We start from the raw sequence: 24,561 nt of genomic DNA, 5'->3' as shown, positions 1-24,561 counted from the left end.
AACACTTTATTTTTATATTTTCTCTAAGTGCACATTTTTCAAATTGAACATTTTCAAATGATCACTTCTAAGACAGTCTTGTGAAATCACAATATCCCATTTTAACTAGCTAGCCACTAACATTTTTTAACAAATCATGAATTACTTTGCACCATGTTTGTACAAATAATAACTCATGTGAAATACAAAAGTAAACTCTCAAATTTTTAAATCATGTCACACTTTGAACTGGACACCAAATCTGTTATCTGTTTCTTTGTCAGTTAGTGGGAAGCCTGGCATTGCATGCTGTTAACTAGTGTGTTGTACTCTGGTGTGTAACTTGACACTGCAACTCTGAGTGAGTCTTGCAGATGTGCATCAGTGAGGCGTGTTCTGTGTTTGTTCTTGATGAAGTTCATGTCAGAAAAGGCTGATTCACAAAGATAAGATTTTTCCTCATTGTTTGCGGAACCTTCTTAATCTTTTGGACATATTTTTACAGCAATCTGGCCTTAAGCTTAATTATGATAAATGTAAAATGTTAAGGATCGGAAATCTAAAGGGAACGTCCTTTCGAATGGAATGCAAAGTGCCTGTTTTGTGGACAGATGGACCAGTTAACATACTTGGTGTTGTTGTCCCAGAAAATCTGGAAGATCTAGGCTCAGTAAATTATGATAATCGACTAAGAAAGCTGGACAAAATTATGCAATTATGGAAAGGGAAATCCCTAACCTTGTATGGTAAAATGTCTATTGCCAACTCGTTAATTATTCCTCAATTTATTTATTTGTTTTTGTCATTACCAGCTCCATCACAAAACTTTTTTAAGATTTATGAGCGGAGGGTCTTCGATTTTGTCTGGAACGGCAAACCAGAAAAGATTAAAAGAAAGGTTTTGTACAAAGAGTATGAATATGGGGGCCTGAAACTTCTCAACCTTGAAGCTATGTGTCTGTCTTTAAAAGCATCAATTGTTCCAAAGATGTATTCAAACATTGACAAAAAACATGGACAAAAAACATGTACTGTATCAAAAGAAATTGTATCCTTTTTTACAAGTGATCCCCTCCCAGAGATTCTGCTGTGAAACATGGCGGGGTTCATAAAGGAAACAATCCACTCATAGTGGTGTTTTCCATTTTATGTGCCAGAAAAAAGACGATATTTTGCAGCAGTTAATATGGATGAACTCTAATATTGTAATAGATGGAAAGCCTTTCTTTTGGAAAAATATGTTTGAAAGAGGAATCATTTTTGTCAATGATATTATCAATAAGAATGGTAAAATTATGAAGTATGATGAATTTAGAGCTATGTATGGTGATGCTTGCTCAAGCTTTTCATTTTATCAACTAACTGGAGTAATTGGGAAAAGATGGAAACAAATAATTAATTATGGAACTACTAAATTATTAGTTTGTAAACCTCTAATAAGAAATTCTAGTTGGCAAAAAGGAACTAAAATAAATAGAAAAATATATAATTTTTATTTAATAAAGAAATCTTTGAAGGCTGCCTCATACAACACAAATGGAAAATGGGAGGACTTTTTTGACTGCCCGTTGCCATGGGATGCCATATTCAAACTAATATATAAAACCACTATCGATGTGCAAAATCGTTATTTTCAAATTAAAATCATTTATAACTTCTTACCCACAGGGAAAATGTTAAAATTATGGAATATGACAGAGTCAGATGATTGCCGATTTTGTTGTCAGGAGCCTGAATCCACCCTGCATTTGTTTTGGTATTGTCATATTGTGTCTTTGTTTTGGGTGGAAGTTGAAAAAATGTGTTTAAGGATTGGTTTGTTTATGAAGCTTAATGTGGTTTCTGTTATTTTAGGAGAGTTCATTGACAATCATGATTTAGTCAATTTAATTATAGTACTCGGTAAAATGTTTATTTTTAAGGCCAAAAACAGATATTTACTTAGTATTACTTTCTTTAAAACATTTATTCAGTATTTTCTAACTTTAGAAAGTTACATGGTTGAAAACGATAATGATGCCAAAAAACATTTAAAAAAAAGATGAGAAGTCCTCAAAGGCTTATTTTGAAAGTATAATTATGTTTATAGATTATATGATATCTGTTGTTGTGTTCCCTAATTTGAGTGACCTGGACATAATCTGGACTGTACATAAATGCTTATTTTGAAAATGTAATTTTGTTTATAAATTATATGCAATCTGTTGTGTTCCCTAATTTTTTTCTGTGTACATGAATGAAGGTGTGTGTTGCTGAGTCCGACTTGGACATTATCTGGACTGGGCCTGGTTTAAAAAACCCTTTAAACAAATCTAATTTCATTGACAACCTGGTCTGTTGAAGATAAGGCCCTTTTTTAAAAAATAAAATAAAATAAGATAAATAAATAAAAAACATTTTCTTGGATAAAAAAGAAAGTAAAACAATATAAAAATAATTACATAAAAAATAGTAATTAATGAAAATGTTAGTGGACCAGCAGCCTATGCAATCATGTGTGCTTCAGGGACTGTGTCCCTTGCAGATGTGTTGTCTATGTTGTGGGAACCAGAATATTGGTAGCAGAAAGAAATAACCCCTTTTGTGTGAGTGGGTGTGGATGAGTGTGCATGGGGGAGGTTGTTTGGGTTGATGCACTGATTCAAAGTGTATCTTGTGATTTTTCTATGTAGATTTAATTAAAAAAAAAAAAAAAAAAAAAAAAATTTTTATTTTTTTAAATTTAAAAAAAAATGTATCTATTTTTTTAGAACAGGCCCGCAGGCGACTCATCTGGTCCTTACGGGCGACCTGGTGCCCGCGGGCACCGCGTTGGTGACCCCTGGTATAATAGATATAATATATTTAAATACAATAAATATACATCAAAAGTGTAACCAAAACCATGTTTGCCCTGCAGATTTTTGCTAATTAAAATTAAAAATATGTTCCTTTGTGCTTATCACAAACCAACATGGCGCCACGTGAGTTCCCATTGGACGACGGCAATAGGCAAGCCACGCCACATAGCTCTGCATTAAATACAAAAACATATAATTTCTCCCTGTATTCTGTTCTCCCCCTTCAGTCGTCGGTGTTGGACTTCGGAAAGATCATCATCTACACCAGCAACCTGCGCGTTATACGAGCACCAACGAAGCAGGCTGAAATGGTGCGCCACTACACGGCGCCCCCAGTGGTCTCGGAGGGCTACACACAGGCTCGTGAGCGCGTGAGCAGGAGGCGACCTAAAGCTCTTAGTACACAGGAAGGGGAGCAGAAACAGGTGGAGGTAACGATCCTTGCCCACGAGTATTCTCAGCAGGGTGCTAGCAGAATTTAGTAGCGTGTTCTTTTCTTGACCGCTCTCTCAATCATGTTCCCTCTAAAGAGATTACACACCGCGTTACATCCCATAATGTCAAACTGCTCACACAGGGCTGCTTATTCTCTCACCCTCACATCCCTTGCAATGTTTTTTGCAGCACTCCCCTCCCACTCACAAGTGCAAAAAAAAAATTATTTTTTTTCTCTACAAATTGGCAATCCCTTCCCTCTCTCTTCTTTGTCTCGCCTGCACACAAGTCCGGTAGTTAATCTTCTTTTGTGTTCAGAGCACACGGCACAGTGTTTGCAGATATACTGTATATATATATATATATATATATATATATATTTTTTTTTTTTAGGAAGACAATGTGAACTACACGGGCTGCTTATGGTGACATAAATTATGCAGAGGCATCGTCGAGCCTCTGGGCAAGTCGGAAAATATGTGGCGTGCTATACAGTGGCCTTCTGTCGCGGTGGTAAAACTGCTGGAAACAGGAATTTATAGCTGATTCGGCAGAAATACATTTGAAAAAAGTACACCATTATTTCCTTTTTGGGTCACTCTGAAATCATTGATTGATTGATTGAAACTTTTATTAGTAGATTGCACAGTACAGTACATACACTGCAAAAAGTCAGTGTTCAAAAACAAGAAAAATAAATACGAAAATTAGGGGTATTTTATTTGAACTAAGCAACATTATCTGCCAATAGAACAAGAAAATGTGGCTTTTCAAAACTTTCCAAAACAAGTAAAATTAGCTAACCTCAATGAACCCCAAAATACCTTAAAATAAGTATATTCTCACTAATAACAAGTGCACTATTCTTGGTAGAAAAAAAAGAGACCTTTTTGCTCAATATGTTGAAAATTTTTCTTAAATTAAGTAAATGCTAGTGCCTTTATCTTGACATAATGATGTGCGCCCGGCATTACATTTCTTGAAACCAGCAAACTTATACTAAAAACTAATTTATTGTTCTTAATGGAAAGGCAACAAGGCAACCGCTTGTTACTCTCGGGGTCTCCTAGCCGCTCAGGCAAATCATATGGTCTAAAAATGCATTTTTCCATCGATAACATGACATCATCGCGCAAAGTGCGTGCTCTTTCAGTCAATTAGTGCGCATATATACAGCCCGGCCCCCGGCCAAATTTTTTTTAATTGTAATTTTGAAGAATTTATCTGAAAGTGCATGAACTATTTCTGTTCAAAATTGTTTGAAATGTCACATGTGAAATGTTTAAATATTTCTGTACTGTGCCAACTGTACTACTATATGAGTACATATTTTCTCCTGTTTCATTGAAAATAAAACAGCAAAGTCCATCTGGCTGTCATCTGTTTTAATTATGAGACACATTTGTGTCAAAATCACAATTTTTTTTTTTCATGCTTGAAGTAAGAAATTATTACTTTAAAAAAGTAGTTTTATACTTGTGAGTGTTGATGACACAGCTTTGCAACAGTTGATATTCTAGTTTCAAGCATGTTTTACTCAATATAGGTCATAAAATCTCAGCAACCACCTGTAATATCTTACTGAGATAATTTAGGACCAAAACACTTAAAACAAGTAAAACGCTCTAACATAAAATCTGCTTAGTGAGAAGAATTATGTTATCAGACAGAAAATAAGCAAATATCACCCTTATTTGAGATATTTAATCTTACTTAGATTTCAGTTTTTGCAGTGTATTCCGTACAATTGACCACTAAATGGTAACACCCGAATAAGTTTTTCAACTTGTTTAAGTCGGGGTCCACGTTAATCAATTCATGGTAATTCATCAATAGGTTCAATCTGGACATACCTCTTAAAACGGCATCAGTTGTATAAAGTATATAAATAAATAAAATTTACAAAAATAAAATAAAGACTAAAATAAAGACAATTAAAAATTAATAACATTCGTTTCACACAAATGAAAACTGTGAGAGAATTTAATGGCAGGCGGGTTCCTCCAAATTAATTCTGCGAAGGGCACCAATTTAACCAGGGTGAAACATTAGCTTTCTTTTTTTTTTAGTTTTTCTGTCATGACTTTCTTGTTTTTCTTTGTAATGATTCTCCCTATGGTTCGTGTTCCGTTCTCAATGCTCCTTTCTTGTTGCTAGGTGCACTGATCTCGACACACCGGTTTCCACGCCCGCTTCTGCCTCCAATCACTCCCCTTTCTTATACCCGTTTCACCCAGCCAGTCTTTGCTGGATCAAGGTTCGATCGAGGCGACAAGTTGCGTTTGTTTCATGCTATGCTAAAATAGCTTTCCCATGCTAGCCTTGTGCTAACTTTTGCTTGGTCACGTTTGTTTTGAGTTTCCCGTGCGCTTCCGAGCAGCACAACGCTGTTTGTATTTTGCCTTGCTGGATTTAAAGACTCTTACCTGCACGCATCCTTTCCTTTCCGCATGGTGGGAACACCACCATCGCAGCAATGGGACCAGAACCGACATGTTCTTTTCTTTGGTTTACAACCGCATTCCTAATGGAGACCGACTGGTCTCTCTAGCTGTAAAAACCTGATGCCGGCGCAAATAACAGCTGCCAGCATTGTTTTGCAAAGTTACCCCAATATGCAGAGGCAGAACGTGGCGTGCAGATAAAACGTTTATTTATTAGCACAAAAAACTAGTGCAGCTAGGGAGTGCACAAGACACTACACTTGTTGTGATAGCAAAAAAACACCCGTCTCAGTAGCGTAGCCACTACACGATGATCTGGACGGTATATAAATCATCCTGACTGGAAACCAGGGACTCTTGTTTCTTGATTGCCAATCAGGGACCGGTGAGGTAGGCAACAATGTGGAAACAAGAAAACAAGAGCCGTTGAACCAGAAATAACACCAAGCAAAGGAAAACAAACACAAGTCCAAAACTGTCATGGAAGATGGTGACACATACTACGTGCTGTCAATCATTGCGGTGTCTTTGTCGTCTGTTCATAGTTTTTGTTTTAGTGCCTGCTCTGTCAAAGTAAGGAGTATTTATATGATGCTTTTGGCCAATTAAGTGAATCAGAGATAGTTGTACAGTAATGTAAGAGTTATCTAAATGGGACTTCCAGTATATTCTGTTATGATTTATGGCTGATTTATGGATGGCGACCACTCTTAGCAACTGACGTCCCCTCAACTCTTCACGAATCACGCGTCTCGAGATGGAAGAGAGATGGAGCATTTAAGTGAAAAAACATTTTCTTGAATACAAAAGAAAGTAAAACAATATGAAAACAGTTACATAGAAACTAGTAATGAATGAAAATGAGTAAAATTAACTGTTAAAGGTTAGTACTATTAGTGGATCAGCAGCACGCACAATCATGTGTGCTTACGGACTGTATGTATCCCTTGCAGACTGTATTGGTATATATTGTAGGAACCAGAATATTAATAACAGAAAGAAGCAACACTTTTGTGTGAATGGGTGTAAATGAGTGTAAATGGGGGAGGGAGGTTTTTGGGGTTGGTGTCATACCTACTGCACTTAGGGCCGGCCCCTGGCATAAACACTCTGTGCCGTTGTTTTGTGGCCACACTCAATCGTCTCATGGATGCAATCATATTTTGTGTCGGCAAAACTTTTATTCAGCCGTGGCCTATTGTAATATTTTTAGTTCAGTTTACAAGCGTTACGACCTCGTCCATTCAAAAGCCCGTAGCGATAATTGCTGTCATAGTGACAGATTTACAGCTGTATTTACAAAACGGGCCGCATTATAAAGTTTTTATCATAGAAGAATCTTTTCCCTAAGCATATAATGTCTGAAGAACATTGTATTATTAATATTTATCCCCATTTATTGTCTTTTGTTTACTTTTCCAATTAATGTTGACGTGGCATAAAGCAGTTTTGAATTGGCTTCACGATACCTCACACTTTTATTTCCCTTTTGACCTAAGAACTCATTTTATTTTTTTATTTTATAACTTTGGACATTATCTTGAATATAAGCTACGACTATTGAATACAGTACAGGCCAAACATTTGGACACACCTTCTCATTCAATGTGTGTTCTTTATTTTCATGACTATTTACATTGTAGATTGTCACTGACGACATCAAAACTATGAATGAACACATGTGGAGTTATGTACTTAACAAAAAAAAAGGTGAAATAACTCAAAACATGTTTCTAGTTTCTTCAAAATAGCCACCCTTTGCTCTGATTACTGCTTTGCACACTCTTGGCATTCTATCGATGAGCTTCAAGAGGTAGTCACCTCAAATGGTTTTCACTTCACAGCTCATCGAGAGAATGCCACGAGTGTGCAAAGGGTGGCTATTTTGAAGAAACTAGAATACAAAACATGTTTTCAGTTATTTCACCTTTTTTTGTTAAGTACATAACTCCACATGTGTTCATTCATAGTTTTGATGCCTTCAGTGACAATCTACAATGTAAATAGTCATAAAAATAAAGAAAATGCATTGAATGAGGAGAAGGTGTGTCCAAACTTTTGGCCTGTACTGTATATCTGATTAAATTGTAGTTGTTAATGTAGTCTTTTTACGTGATTACTTATAGTAAATAGGGCGACAAACAAAATCTTGTTTATGTCTGACTGTACTACTTCTTCTTCTTCTTCCAATTATGGCACTTTTCTTTACCAAAAGTGCTCCCCCGTGTGTTTGTTCTCCAGGAAGCGGCCAGATGCCAGCATTGCGGCGGCTCGGGCCTCGCCCCGTGTTCGCTGTGTCACGGCAGCAAGCTGTCCATGCTGGCCAACCGCTTCAACGAGTCCATCAGCGAGCTGCGCTGCCAGGCCTGCTACCCTCACGGCCTGGAGAGGTGCCAGTCATGCCGCGCAAAGTCGGCATGTTTGGACAACGCCAAGGCGACCGGTCGTGTTTGGCCACCGATCCAATGAAAGCCAGTGGTCGTTTAAAGGCACACACATAGAGGCCATGGTTGAATATGGGAATTATGCAGCAGGTGGAAAATACACGCGGCGAACATAATCCCCATTTTAATTTGCTGCCTTTAATTAAAATGATGCAAACATTTAACAATTGTATTTTTACCTCACGGACAAGGATCCTATTCACTGGTTTAATCCGGCAATTCTTATCTGTCTGCACCAGAACATGATGTATTTGTAACGACACACAATATGTCACATGGAGGATGGAACGAGCTGCAGGAAATATGGTTATTTTTCAAATGTAATAATATGTATAGTAAAATACTAAAAATAAGTACAAATAATTTTAAAGGCCTACTGAAACCCACTACTACCGACCACGCAGTCTGATAGTTTATATATCAATGATGAAATCTTAACATTGCAACACATGCCAATACGGCCGGGTTAACTTATAAAGTAAACTTCCGGTTGAAAACGTCTTTGGATGATGACGTATGCGTGTGACGTAGCCAGTGAAACAGAAGTATCGATACCCCATTGAAAACAATACAAAATAGCTCTGTTTTCATCTCATAATTCCATAGTATCCTGGACATCTGTGTTGGTGAATATTTTGCAATTTGTTTAATGAACAATGGAGATTGCAAAGAAGAAAGTTGTAGGTGGGATCGGTGTTTTAGCGGCTGGCTGTAGCAACACAACAAAGAGGACTTACTTGGATAGCAGACATCTGTGATAGGGTGAAGTCCTTCGTCGCGCCGTCGATCGCTGGAACGCAGGTGAGCACGGGTGTTGATGAGCAGATGAGGGCTGGCTGGCGTAGGTGGAGCGCTAATGTTTTTATCATAGCTCTGTGAGGTCCGGTTGCTAAGTTAGCTTCAATGGCGTCGTTAGCAACAGCATTGTTAAGCTTTGCCAGGCAGAGAATTATTAACCGTGTAGTTACCTGTTCATGGTTTAATAGTATTGTTGATCTTCTGTCTATCCTTCCAGTCAGGGATTTATTTATTTTGTTTCTATCTGCATTTGAGCCAGATGCTATCACGTTAGCTCAGTAGCTAAAGAGCTCCGCCGATGTATTGTCGTGGAGATAAAAGTCACTGTGAATGTCCATTTCGCGTTCTCGACTCTCATTTTCAAGAGGATATAGTATCCGAGGTGGTTTGAAATACAAATCCGTGATCCGCAATAGAAAAAGGAGAGAGTGTGGAATCCAATGAGCCAGCTTGTACCTAAGTTACGGTCAGAGCGAAAAAAGATATGTCTTGCACTGCATTCTAGTCTGTCACGCTAACGTTCCTCATCCACAAATCTTTCATCCTCGCTCAAATTAATGGGGTAATCGTCTCTTTCTCGGTCCGAATCGCTCTAGCTGCATTGAAAACAATAGGAAAATATGAGGAGGCGAACAACTGCCTACGTCACGCTACTTCCGGTAGGGGCAAGGCTTTTTTTTATCAGACACCAAAAGTTGCGTACTTTATCGTTGTTGTTCTATACTAAATCCTTTCAGCAAAAATATGGCAATACCGCAAAATGATCAAGTATGACACATAGAATGAATCTGCTATCCCCGTTTAAATAAAACAATTTAATTTCAGTAGGCCTTTAAAATAAGTTGACTAATTTGTCTTTTTTTTATTGTTTTGTTTTTAGTCAAATACATCCCAAGTCATTGCCAACTGAGCTTGTTTGTTTTGAAAGAAATAACCCAGATTTTCTATTCTGCAGTATTTGCTTTGCCTATAACTTTATTTCACTTCCAACAACTTAAAAACTACTTTGTTTAATTTTAAATGATAAAATACTTTATTAAAAACACTTAAATTATCAAAACATTTTTTTAAATTGAAAGGACTAAGGCAGGGGTGTCAAACTTGTTTTCATTAAGAGCCGCCTCACAGTTATGGCTGCCTTCACAGGGCCGCTTGTAACAGTGAATATATATGAACATAAATGTATAATCACATCATGATATTACACAATCATATTTATTACATTACATAATCATATACACAATTATATATTCTTTAACACTCAAATTGATGGATAACTTGCTTTAAAATCATAAGTCAAGGTGACAAGCAGATTTTTAAGTATTTATTTTTATTTTCACAAGAAAATGTCATACAAATTATTGTGTTGCATGATCAGATCATGTAAAAGTTCATAAAGACATGCGATTTCTGTTGATCATTTATTCTGTTAAAATGGCAAGAACAAAAATACATTTAGTTTGAAACATGATATATTTTATTGACCCATTATTTCCAGGTTTTGGCCAGGCCACTTTAAATGAAGTGGCGGGCCACATTAAATGATGTGGCGGGCCAGTACTAGCCCCAGTTCTAGTGTTTGATACTGTGGAACAAGGTGTCATTTTCATAACCTGTTTGTTAAAGCTAAAATTAATAACTAAATTACATACTGTAAATAGAAATGAAGCTGGGGTAGTCATGTATACTACTAGCACTACTGCTATGAATATAATATTACAAATTTTATACTTTCACAAAATTGTTGCATGGGGGAAGTAATGGGCTGCAGGGAATTATGTTATATTTCAAGTTTAATAATATGAATATTAAAAAATACAAACAATTAGAAAATAAGTTGACTAAATCGAGACTTTTTATCATCATTATTAATTTCATTAAAACAATAAGCTGGTTTGTTTTGAAAAAACAGCAACTTTGCTGTGTGAGTACAAAATATTAAATTCTACAGTATTTGATTTGCATCTACCTTTATTTCACTTTCAACAACTTCAAAATTAAAAAAAATAAAGCAAATAATATAGATACATATAATAGATTAAACATACATTTGTTATAAATAATATTTTCGAATTAAATGGACTGTTCAATCTATTGCATGTAGAAAGTAATGAGTTGCAGGGAACTAAGTTTTTTTTAATAAGGTGTCACCTTTTTCGGTATGAAAAAGCTAAAAGAAAGAACACAATTACATATTGTAAATAGATTAGGAGGTTCTTTATACTACTACTGCTACTGCTATGAAAATAATACTACAAATTATAAAAATATACAATGTTTATTAATAGTTTACTATGACTTATTTCACTCATGTTAATTGTCCGATTATTGCCAATTATTTAATACTTTTCACAAAATGTGTTTTGAATTCAAATGAAAGTTTATTTTTTACCTCTTACTGTACTTAATTTCACTTAAAAAATAAACAAACAAAAACACAAATGGGCCTTTTCTGATTGAAACAAATATATATTTTTTTAAGCTATAAAAAAATTAAGAAGATGAACCAGGAAGTCAAAAAACAGAAACAGGAAGTGGAGGGAAGCAATTAATTGAGACGCACCTATTAGTTTGGACAGAAAGTAAAGCGTCTTGGAGCAGCAAACTATTTAATATACAACACATTATGTATTTCAACAGCCAACTTGGTTAAATTTCAGCATGAATGCTAACAACTGCTTCCACTGGTAAGTTTGATCCTCATACTCTCATATTGTTACCTGCTTGGCAGCCATCTTGTCTCTAACCCTCAAATGGTCACTTAATTTTAAGACATTGTCACATGGAACATTTCTTGAGTGTACATCCATTGCTATGTTTCTTAGGGAAGCCACATTTTCCTCATGTTGGTTTTCTTTTCTTTTCTTTTTTGTACTGTCCAGCTATTCAGACAAATCATATTGTTGATATAGATGCCCATGTTTGCTGTACAGATTTACTTTACAAAAGATAAGTGTGAGATACTTCTCTTGTTGCCTTATTTGTATTTGACTTAATTAAATGAATTTATATAAAAAAAGGAAGAAGAAAAAAAAGACAGGGGGAGATTGCGGGGACAAAAGGGGGATAAGACAGAGAGACAACAAACACAAGTAGATGCAGCAATTCCCGAAGAAATTGGGTGTGAATGCTCCAATGCTGAAGTTGAACTGAAATCCTGGAATTTTTATTAGAATTGGTGAAGCAGAGCACACAATTCCCAAACAGGCTGAATATTTTGAAGTTGGAACAGTTTGAATCAGATGAAAAATGCTGGCATTGTGGAACTTTAAAGAATGTCCCATTGAATTTCCCCAAAATTTGGCCAAAGCGGCAATTTTTTTAGAAAATGGTAAAAAACTTGTATGGTCTGAATAAGTTGAAATGGCCGGTGTTGGAATTTTTCAAATCGGTCGAGAAATGTTGAAGTAGCAACATGTTGAATTGAGAAATGGTTTTACGGAATTTCGGGAAAACCGGGAATTTTCCAGTTCATAAAACAACTTTGTTTTTTGTCCTGATTAAGAGGAATGTTTTGACGGTGGAACGGTTGAAATGCGTTGAAAAATGTGGAAGGAGTAGTCGCCAGAAAAAAGGGTGGTAATAGGGCTTTGGTAAACTAGGAATTCTGGAAAATCCTCGAATTTTTTTGAACTTGAAAAAAAAATTAGTTTGAATTTCCAGGATGGTGGAATGTGTTGAAGGTAGAATGTTTTGATTCCGTTGAAAAATGTGGAAAGGGTGGAAGTTTGAAAAATGGCCAATTTATTTTGAATGGGAAAAATGTCCCGGAAAACCTGGAATTCTGGAAATCTGGGAATTTTGTGAATTTGTCAAGAGAAAGCCCGCAATTCCCAAATAGGCTGAACAGATTGAAGCTGGAACGGTTTGAATCGGATGAAAAATTTGGAAAGTAGAGCGCACCAAAATCTGGAGAAGAAGAAGAAGTTGAAGAAGTACTTGTACAATAGATTAATTTTGGTGTAGAAAACCATATGTGTGAATGCTTTAGAGCAGTGGCCCCCAACCTTCTTTGCACCATGGTCCGGTTTAATATAGACATTATTTTCATGGACCAGCTTTCCACTTGTGCCAGATAAATAAAGCAAAAAATAAGTGCATGAAAAATACAACTCACTTTAACGCTGAATTAGTGGGAGCCCTGGGCCTGTTTCTTTGCAATGAGATCACATTTATATTTTCTATATTCATTAATGTGCATTGTATCATGTCAAAAAGTTATAATTAATATAACAAAAGGCAACTTCCTATCAGGAGTTTTATTGTACATCTATAAACAAGCATATTTTTGTGTCCAGTGGGACAGGCGAAAATGCAGTCGTTTATAAATAATTTAATGTTTCTCTGCGGCCCGGTAGCAAATGTGTCACAGACCGGTACCGGTCCCCGGACCGGTGGTTGGGGACCACTGCTTTAGAGCATTCACACAACAATAACATCCACAACAACAACAACCACAGAACAGCATCAGCTATGTACAAATACTATATGAACAAATATGATATGAAAAGTTATAGCAAAGAAGTAAATATTAACACATAAATGACACTACAAATGTTTTTCTTCAAGTAATTAATCTTGTATTTTCCTTAGGGTAAAGGTAGTCGTGTTTGATGCAAACACTAGGTTTAGCTCAGCGTAACAATATCAATTAAATTATTTCCTTACTGCCTTTTCGTAACATACAATTTTTTATGCAAATGAAGTCAATAGAACAAAATAACTAAACAGAAGCACAATCTACTAATGCCTCTGAATTAAATTAAGATTAAGATTTTTTCCCTTAAAGCCCCCCTGTGTCAAGGACCTATTTCCTGAGTTTGTAAACCATAACAAAATGAAGTTTAATAATACTAAAAAATACAGATCTAATCACTGTAGTATTGCCCATATGCTGATACTATCTATACTTGATTGGTACTGTCGATATTTGTATCAATCGCCCACCCGTGTTTACGTTCAGGAGCTCAAGCTTAGCTTGGCTTTTTGTATCCTCTAACTGTGTGTAGTTTAGCATGATTAGCTATTCCACTTCTTCTAGTCCTCAAGTGATAAAGTCATTTGTAAGAAATAGAGTTAGCTCAGTTGTTCGCTTGTCGCTATCAAATTTGCGGTACACAGCTAGAATGTGTCAACATGCATTATCACAGTTAGGGATGTAAACGGTATAATGATAAACTGCGGTAAAATTCCAGACGGTTAGTTATACCATTCAAATTTTTATTTACCGAAAAAAAATAATTTTTTTTAGGTTTACACCGGTTACTTCCTGGCAACGGAAGCAACGCATGCACACTAGCGCCGTTAAGTTTGACAAAAATGGCGGCAAATACACAGACTTTGCTCTGGAGATGTTCCCTCAGAGTAAACGGTGCCAAATTGCTTTGTTTCACTTCACTGCTGTTATTAAATGATGACAAGTGTAGACAGTATTGGAGACAGATGCATTTGTCCCGAATTACCATGCAGCAGGCGATGTGTCGTGAGAGTTGCCACAACTTGTTTATAAAGTCTTTAGTTGGTTTACTGGATGGTCACCCGTCCTTTATTTTAATGCTGACTTTGTCAGTGTTCCAATAACATCAATACTAGCTAAATGTTTTGTCATCTCCTCGAATTAAACGCAGGGTGTGTTGTCAGTGAGACACACAGATTGTGTATTAGATGTGAGAGGTATCACTCCTGTTTATTTTTGTTGGGCAAACTGTTGCGCTGAACCACATGGTTGTTGTTGAAGAACAAAGCTTGTTTATTAGACGTTATCTTCATTAACCAAACTGCTTTGTGTTTTATATTGATATAAAAAAATAAACACCATGTTTTTTGGCATTACTTGTGTTTTTTTTTCATTTCACAACATTGTTACTTTAAAAACCATTCATGTGACATAGCGTTTTGTTAATGTTTCATGGTGTATAGTTAATTCTTATACGACACATATATGTTCAAACTCTGAATGTAACTGTCCTGATACAGCATGCACATGTACATATAAATCAAAAAGTAAAACTAGAGATAAAGGGGTTATGTAATGAGAACAAGCTGACACGTTGATAATATTATTGAACAAAACCAAAAATATTTATCTTTAAATATATGGATAACGATAGCCTTTTTATTAGACTTTCACATAACATGATGGCGTCACGTTCACACCCCACCTCAACTCTGTTTTACCTAACATAATCAATAATCGTGATTAATAATCGTGATTTCAGTAATGATTAAAATAATCTTGATTATTTTGGCCATAACTATGTATATACTAGATTTCATACATGGACACTATTTTTATCTAAATAGACAAAAAGTGCAGTTACGTCTTATGTCCAAAACTTGCCATCTTGCACAATTTTCACATTTATTTTTATTTATTTATGTTGTTATTTTGTTTCTGATATATTACTTTGTTTATAATGCTTGTGTTGATTTCTTACGCACATTAAATCTTCTACTTGAGGTACATACATTAATTTTTAAATGTGTTGTTTGTGGTTATTTTAATAAAACTTGGTTAAAAGATTTCAGTAGAAGTAGTTTTTGAAAATACCTCAATAATAATGATAACCAATGATAATTTTGGTCACAATAACCGTGATAAAACATTTTCATACCTTCACATCCCTAATCACGGGCTAACAATAGAATGAAAATCGCTATCATCGGCCAAATAAATATGATTTATGTTGTATATCGACGTCAACCCTATATTTTAACACATGTAAAAACCAAAACTATTTAATTCTCATCCCACATTTTGAGGTACATTTTTATATTTTTATTTGTTACATTTGTCATGATCGCTCATGACAATTATTATTTTATTTTATTTCCTGCCCAGCGCTGTTATTTTTGTTTTTATTTCCTGTTTGCGTCCTTTTTTGCCACAAGTTCTCCTGTCTTAGTGCTGGCTCCCTCACCTGTCTCTGATTAGCAATCAGGACACACCTGTTTGTGGTTGCCAATCAGGATGCATTTTACAGTATGTGCTGTCCTCTTGACAGGGTTGACTCATTGTGCTTTGTACCGCCATGTTGCATTGCTTTCCCGATGCTTTTTGTGATTGTTTAGCCTTTTTGTGCACTTTCCAAATGTTCCTATTTTTTTTTGTTATTAAATAAATTTTACCTGCACTTTGCCTGCTGTCGCTGCATCCTGGGGGCACGACCAAAACAACCGTATCAACATTGCTATAATTAAGCTGGAATAATATCATGTATTTTTTAATACATAGTGAAATATTATTAATGCCCCTAATTTTATCTGACAATGTTTGAAGAAAAACAATATTTCACCTTTCTATAGTATTCTGGAAACATGTGTTTAAAAAAAAAAAAGGACATTGTAATCCACTATAACATTAGTGTATGAATAGTTTTTGGCATTGAACTTACTGTTATTATATATCACACAATATGTTTTTGTCATTTCATCCATAAAATACCCATTCAACACAGAAGAAATACCACTTTTCAACTCCATATGTCCAGTTTATGATTTATATTGGACTTTACTCTTTTAGTGAATGATAAAAACACAACAGACGTTGACTTATGACGACAGACTATGAATCGATAAGCCATTTGCCAAGAAATGGTGTTCTCTGCTTGATGATCAATACAATAGCTTACAGTATTTTACTCAACCACTCCATAAATACTGACCTGGGACCAGTTTTGGCTCCTGTTACCCACGTTGTTTTACACATTTGTTTGAAAAAAAACCAAGTCAAAAGTATTTCAGTAACGCTATGATTGAACATTTGTATTGATTTACATCTAATTAAACTGATGTCATTTAATGTTCACAAATCTTAATGTTCTCTGCTGCATCTGTCACCAACCATCTGCTCACCTTGCCAGAAAATCTGTCGACATTAAATCTGACGGCAATTACTGTACCTTGAACAAGTAAATATTTGAACTGAGGGGAGGCTACCTTATTTGAACTATGTAAAAACATTCAGGTTTGTGTCAAATGAATATAAGTAAAAAAATATAATTTTCAGTTCAATCATCTTTCTTCCTTAAATGGCAAAGCAACACAAAACTCGACACATTTGATCTTAATGGCAAAAAAGGCCCAGATGAAAACAAAAATACCCTTTTGGATCCCATGTTTATTACTTTGTGCATTTTTTTTCCTAAGCTACTGGCTTTTAATTACCGGTATGTATTTTACATATCTTTCCACCTGATGGCGCTACTTTTCCTATTCAAAGCATACAGAAAATTGTATTTTACTTTCTTTTACTGTTTGTTTGTGTTGAAATGTAGACATACTGGCTAAAAATGGTTAAAAATCCATGAATATTAACAATATTTGATATGTAATATAAAGCAGGGATTTTCAAACTGTGGTACCTGTACCACTCGTGGTACGCCAAATAATCACTTGATTAAAGTACAGTGTTTTTTTTCCTGTATTCAAACACAGTGTTACTGTTCAAACTGTGTGTAATGTTACAGTGGCCAAAAATATCAAATATACTTGTTAAATAAAACCTCTGCCTTGTTTTTAATGAATACTGAGGCCTACTACGCTACTGCATTTTAATGTTGGTCATTATGGTGGTACTGGTTTTTAGTGCATTTTTGGGAAGGTGACACTTTGTTAGAGTGTCCGCCCCGAGAACGGTAGGTTGTGAGTTCAAACCCCGGCCGAGTCATACCAAAGACTATAAAAATGGGACCCATTCCCTCCCTGCTTGGCACTCAGCATCAAGGGTTGGAATTGGGGGTTAAATCACCAAAAATGATTCCCGGGCGCGGCCACAGCTGCTGCTCACTGCTGCTGCTCACTGCTCCCCTCACCTCCCAGGGGGTGATCAAGGGTGATGGGTCAAATGCAGAGAATAATTTCGCCACACCTAGTGTGTGTGTGACAATCATTGATACTTATACTTTTTAGTCTTTCAAGTGTTTTTTTTTGCATATGCATAGTGTATAGTAACGTATGTGAACATACTGGCCTTCAAAATAATCATATCCCTTTTAATATACATAGTATTTGAGGTGTATTGCAGGTGAAGTAGTTTTAAAAGGTTGACTTCTTTCAAGTGGAAAAAAATAACTAATATATTTGCAGCAGTTTTTGGGAAACTGACAATTTTGGTCTTTGAGACCTCAAGTGTGAATTTTTTTTTTTTAATCTTAAGAACCTACAACAACAATGCATGGTAACTTGTAAACACACTGGTCTTTAAATGGTTATTATTATGATTAGTATTTGAGGCATATTTTAGGTGGAAGTAGTTTTAAAAGACTAACTTGTTTCAACTGGAAAATTAAATTTGATTAAATATATTTTCAGCAGTTTTTTTTTTAGAAACCTGACATTTTTTGTCAGTTGGACCTCAGGTGACAATTTAAGGAATAGTAAAAAAAACAACATGAAAGTAAATTTTGCTGCCAATAATTAAGCTACAATAGATAGGGCTGAAAAAAATTGTTTTAATTTGTGTTTTATTAAAAAAAAAACCCATTGTCTTATGCTATGTTTTGTTTGATATCGCTTGGTGTTCTGTCCTGTCATTTTTCTTAGAAGATACATTTCGACAAGTAATATTACAGTAGGTTAACAATCAATGTGAAACATACTTATAGGGTGAAAAAAACTAAATGTTGGAACTAAGATTGACTTCTTTAAAGTGGGAAACATTTTAATACAGAACTGTATATGGTATTTTTACTACAGTTTTTGGAAAGCTGACATTTTTTGGCAGTAGCTGCAAATGTGTGAGTTTTAATCAAATCAAATCAAACTATTTGCTTAGCACTTTTTATACATATAGAATGTAGCACAAGGTGCTTTACTTTTAAAAAATAGTGCCTCCCGCCCTAGTTACATAAATACGAGGTGGACTTCTTGAGGGTTAATTTCTAATCGAGGTAATGGATTTAATTAGGTTTTATTCTGCTACTTCTATTGCCACTTCTCGGGTAGAGGTAACTCATTATTACAAAAATATTAATACAGAACAGTATATGGTATTTTTACTGCAGTTTTTGGAAAGCTGACATTTTTTGGCAGTAGTTGCAAATGCGTGTGTTTTAATCAAATCAAATCAAACTATTTGTTTAGCACTTTTTATACATATAGAATGTAGCACAAAGTGCTTTACTTTTAAAAAATAGTGCCTCCCGCCCTAGTTACATAAATACGAGGTGGACTTCTTGAGGGTTAATTTCTAATCGAGGTAATGGATTTAATTAGGTTTCATTCTGCTACTTCTATTACCACTTCTCGGGTTGAGGTAACACATTAAAAAACATTATATCCTCAGGGGAAAAAAAATGCATCAGAATTATCTGCGGTTCTTTGCCAGCATCTTACCCAAAAATCGTCTAGCGTTGTTCCCAAGGTACGTGTCAGATCGGAACGTGTTCTATTTTGACTTTCCTCACAAACAATTCAGCCACGCAATCTTCTATTCTACGCCCATCTGCTCCCTAAGCAGATAGCAGCCGCTCTGAGCCGGGGGATAGCTCTTGCTGCTGATGACGATGATGATGCTGAAATGGCGTTTTTTAACGCCTTCAAACAGAGACGATTAATCAAAGTCAGCGTTTGCGTTGACCGTATATCTTCAAAATGTAGCAGGAGCAGAAAGTCACACGTGAGATCAGCCACACTTCCATTCCTCCTAGAACATGCCAATCCTCCATCTCAGCTGTTTTCGATTTACTTTCACGCAATCAAAAATCCACTCCATGTAATTTATGGAATAAGTTTGGGTTCCTGAATTGTACTTCTCCTTTGCGAATTTACCTGCATTGAAAACACAAATTTTTAATGTAAGTTTATTGGCCACAAACTCAATCATAGCTTGTGATGTTAATGGACCTGCGACGACTAATCGCTTAGTTAAAAGCTTCGATTTATATTCTGTTGCTTCGATTAATTGTTTAATCAGTGTAACTAATACAAATTTATAAAATCGGGACCGCACGCAGTGGGTGGGTGCCGTGATATGTGTGGTATAGCAAGCAGTGGAGAGGAAATGGCCAAAAAGAAAGGATGGAAGCTGTCCAAAGTTTGGGATCATTTTAGGACTGCAGCTATCGATTATTTTTGTAATCGATTAATCTTTTCAAATATTTATACAACCGGATATAACACACTGTAACGCCTCAATGTGTATTTTTAGGGAAATAGTTAAAATAATATTTTTTCTGCCTGCCATAACCGTTATTCTTTATTTTCCCTAATAAACACAATCATCAACATTGAAATTGCACTTTTAACATGTGTGTATTAACTCATGTGCGCTGTATTGCAGTGGCCATGCGCGTATTTAAAGTTCAGTTTGATACATTTTTATCAGTTTATAAACTGATTAATCGAAGCAACAGAATATACAGTACAGGCCAACATTTTGGACACACCTTCTCAGTCAATGCATTTTTTTAAATTTTCATGACTATTTACATTGTACATTGTCACTGTCCTTAACGTAAATGACCGCCATAACCACAACACCAGGGGGTGCTCCACCAACCACGTTAAACCCAGATTCCGAACTAACAAAGGTCTTAACTCATTCTCTTTCTATGCCACATCAATGTGGAATGCGCTCCCAACAGGTATAAAAGAAAGGGCATCTCTATCCTCCTTCAAAACCGCAATAAAAGTTCACCTCCAGGCAGCTACAACCCTAAACTAACACCCTCCCCGGATTGCTAATAATCAAATGTAAACAATCAAATGCAGATACTTTTTCTTTTTCTTATGCCTTCTGATCTCTCTCTCTCTCTCTCTCTCTCTCTCTCTCTCTCTCTCTCTCTCTCTCTCTCTCTATGTCCACTACTTGATGTCCATATCCTCCCCCCCCCTCCACACCCCTGATTGTAAATAATGTAAATAATTCAATGTGATTATCTTATGTGATGACTGTATTATGATGATAGTATATATGATAGTATATATCTGTATCATGAATCAATTTAAGTGGAACCCGACTTAAACAAGTTGAAAAACTTATTCGGGTGTTACCATTTAGTGGTCAATTGTACGGAATATGTACTTCACTGTGCAACCTACTAATAAAAGTCTCAATAAATCAATCAATCAATCAAAAGGCATCACAACTATGAATGAACACATGTGGAGTTATGTACTTAACAAAAAAGTGTGAAATAGTTGAAAAAAATGTTCTTCAAAATAGCCACCCTTTGCTCTGATTACTACTTTACACTCTCTTGGCATTCTCTCGATGAGCTTCAAGAGGTAGTCACCTGAAATGGTTTTCCAACAGTCTTGAATGAGTTAGCTCATCGAGAGAATGCCAAGAGTGTGCAAAGCAGTAATCAGAGCGAAGGTTGGCTATTTTGAAGAAACTAGAATATAAAACAGGTTTTTTTTTAGTTATTTCACCTTTTTTTTGTTAAGTACATAACTCCACATGTGTTCATTCATACTTTTGATGCCTTCAGTGACAATCTACATTGTAAATAGTCATGAAAATAAAGAAAACGCATTGAATGAGGAGAAGATGTGTCCAAACTTTTGGCCTGTACTGTAAATCAAAGCTTTTTGTAATCGATTAATCCAATTATACGATTAATCGTTACCGCCCTAGATCATTTTAAACTTAAGAAGACAGTCAACACAGGGCAATGTTTTGCACTGTCAAAGGGAGCTGGCTTTCCACAACAGTACTACAGTTTATCAATGCTGCACCTGAAAGCGCACACTTTAACGAGCAAGGTAAAACTCTACTTTGGCAGGTAGCTAGCGCCATCTTATATGCTTGACTCGCTTAAGAAAGTAGTATTCAAACACATGAGGGCGTGTGAGAACATGTTAGTGTATGTACAATGTGTGCAGCAATGCTAACAAGTTGTTTGTCCAAGCAGCATATAGCAGTTCTCTGATACATTTTTAAATGTGTAGGTGTTAAATTGGTGCAAGTTGACCAAACAGGAAATAGTGACAAAACAAGAGCACCAGGACAGGAAGTAGTACTAAACACAGGAAAATATATTTGCTTTTGAACTATATTTCTATTGTCTGTTATGCAGAACACAAATGGCCACTGCAGTGGACGTGCCTCTTAGGAACATATACAGCCAACTTTTTTTCTTAAACTATTTCATTAATTTTTTACAGCACTTAGCCTCGATAGGGCCACAGATAAGCATCTCAATTGACTTTAGATGAGATGCAGGGTACACCCTAAACTGGTCGCCAGCCAATCACAGGACACATCACATAAAGACACATTTTCACACTCACGTCCCTGCCTAGGGACAATTTACAGCACGGGTCTCAAACCCAAGGCCCGGGGGCCAGATCTGGCCCGCTACATCATTTAATATGGTCCCTGAAATAACGTGCATCAAAAAGCACTTAATCTTTCTAACGAAATGTATTTTCTCCTTCAATTATGAAAGACAAATTGCCTGGACTGCATTCTTTTAACTTTAATATTATATGATCATGGAACAAACAAATTATAATATTATGTATTCCAAATTTTTTTTTGTTAAAATAAGAATAAATCCCCATAAATATCTGCTTGTCTAATAATTTCAAAGCACGCTATCATTCAATTTGTACATATAAAAAAAATCAAATGCATAGGCAATTGTGTAATAACATCATGAAGCGGTTATACATTTATATTCATATACAATATAGCCACTGTTACAAGCGGCCATAACGGCGATGTGGCCCCCAATGATTCTGACACCCCTGATTTACAGTCTCTAATTGACATAACATGCCTTTTGACTTTATTTTAGTTGTATTGCTTATACTTGTATGATTGGTACTTTAACTTTAACTTTAACTTAACAGTCACAGGGTTTCTCCAGGTCATTAAACTGCATTAAAAGTCATTAAATGGATTTTGCAAAAATTAAAGCCTTGAATGGCATCCAAAAGCATAAAAATTAATGCCACACAAATTAAAAAATTCATACGATTGTAATTGGCAACAAAAAAGACAACAAAACAAACCACCCAACTCAGTTTTTCTGTTTAATATTTACTGAAATGCAATTTTTGCTAACAATTGGTAAAAGTCAATTTTATTTATTATAAAAATTTTTTCTATTTAGGATAATTAAGTTATCGACCTTCCAATTAATACTACAGTAATGAATAATATGTTTAATGTGTTTAAAAGGTTTACTTTCCATCGGCATTATTGTATCTTATGAATACATAATTTGAACACAGTTAAATTATGTATTCATAATTTAACTGTGGTCAAATTATAAGAATAAATATCCATACATATCTGCTTGTCTTATGATTTCAAAGCAAGTTAATCTAATGCTTTTTAAATTGCATTAAAAAGCATTACATTGAATTAGCTGATACCTGCAGAAACCCAGAGTTAAGAGCCTAGCAGTCATCAAGGGGTGAGTAGATTTACATTATTTTATTCCTTTTTATTTATTTTTTGTTTGCGGAATGCTAAATGGTCTGTACCCCTGTTTCAGTGCCCAGTGTAATTCTGTCAATGGATTCATAAATGCCATAGCAAAGTTCGTGTTGTTGTATGTCAACAATTTAAAAGGTATAGCTGCTTAAAGGCGCACCTCCAGTAAAAGTCCCCATTTAGCGAGGACTAATTTGCATACGAGTCTTTCATTTACTGTGTCAACAGGAAGCTAATTGTTGTTTGTTTTCTCTATTTCGGGGAAATACGAGCGCTTCCTGCCAGCGGGGTGTCACTGGTGGCGGCGGTGGTGATGATGTAGAGGGGTGGGGGGGTTTTAGCGAGACAGACCGAGAGAAAAAGACTGCAAGCAAGGTGGTGTGAGAGTCATTATTGCCGACACTAATGAGGGATTAATTGTGCCACAGCTGGCTGTAATACTGGGGGTGACCTCAGAGGGCGACGTGCCCCATCAGCAATGAGAAAAGACAGTTGTAACAACGTTACACGCTAGAAAGTGTATACATTAAAGGCATAGTAGAAGGCATAGGGATGTGTAAGCAGAGGCATTATGTCACCTGGTGGGGTTTTAGAAGTATTGCTAGAATTATTACATATATTTATGTGTGTATTTATCTACATTTATTAACATCTGCTTGGTACGATTAATTTGTGTATGTATCTAATTGTATGGCCAATATTGCACCAAGCAGCCTGACTCTATTGTGTTGTGTCAAGTTAAACGTCTGGTTCTATGGTTATCATCACACTTACATTGAGGAGCTTGACTCTTTCCTGTGTGGCATTAAGTTTCATGTTTGGTTCTATGGTTATCGTCACACTTTTACAATGCATCTTGACTCTTTACTGTGTGGGATAAGTTCCATTTTTAGTTTTATGTTTATCACCCTGTTTTTGTTTTGTTTTTTTAAACAGAGAGACCTGACCCTGTTCTGTGTTGTGTTCCATTTCTGGTTCTACGGTTGTCATCCTAGTTTATCATCGACCCTTTATGGCATCACACTAAATTCCATTTCTAGTTTTGTGTTTGTCACCATACTGTTATTTGCCAAGCAGTCTAACTTTTTCTATGGTTATCATCACACTTTTCCTGAGCATCTTGACTCCTTCCTGTGTCCTGTTTCTGGTCCTATGGTTTTCATCATACATTTATGGCCTTGCACAAATTTCTGTTTGTGGAACTGTGGTTGTTGTCTCATTTTACAATGGAG

At 35.7% G+C, this 24,561-nt stretch overlaps 1 protein-coding gene across 1 annotated transcript in view; it reads left to right on the top strand.

Moving 5' to 3' along the window:
- Positions 1–16,073, top strand: part of LOC133650958 (glutaredoxin domain-containing cysteine-rich protein 2) — a 35,532-nt gene extending 19,459 nt beyond the window's left edge. Inside the window, exons 5-6 of the mRNA XM_062048772.1 lie at positions 3,047–3,250; positions 7,940–16,073. Coding sequence (XP_061904756.1) covers positions 3,047–3,250; positions 7,940–8,167 — 432 coding nt within the window. The 3' untranslated portion in view covers positions 8,168–16,073. The remainder of the gene's footprint in view (positions 1–3,046; positions 3,251–7,939) is intronic.
- The last annotated feature ends 8,488 nt before the right edge of the window (positions 16,074–24,561 follow it).

The sequence above is a fragment of the Entelurus aequoreus genome, linkage group LG05, assembly GCF_033978785.1.
Source record: "Entelurus aequoreus isolate RoL-2023_Sb linkage group LG05, RoL_Eaeq_v1.1, whole genome shotgun sequence".
Classification (NCBI taxonomy): Eukaryota; Metazoa; Chordata; class Actinopteri; order Syngnathiformes; family Syngnathidae; genus Entelurus; species Entelurus aequoreus.
Note: the sequence above shows the minus strand (reverse complement) of the source record. Positions and strands in the feature narration are given on the sequence as shown.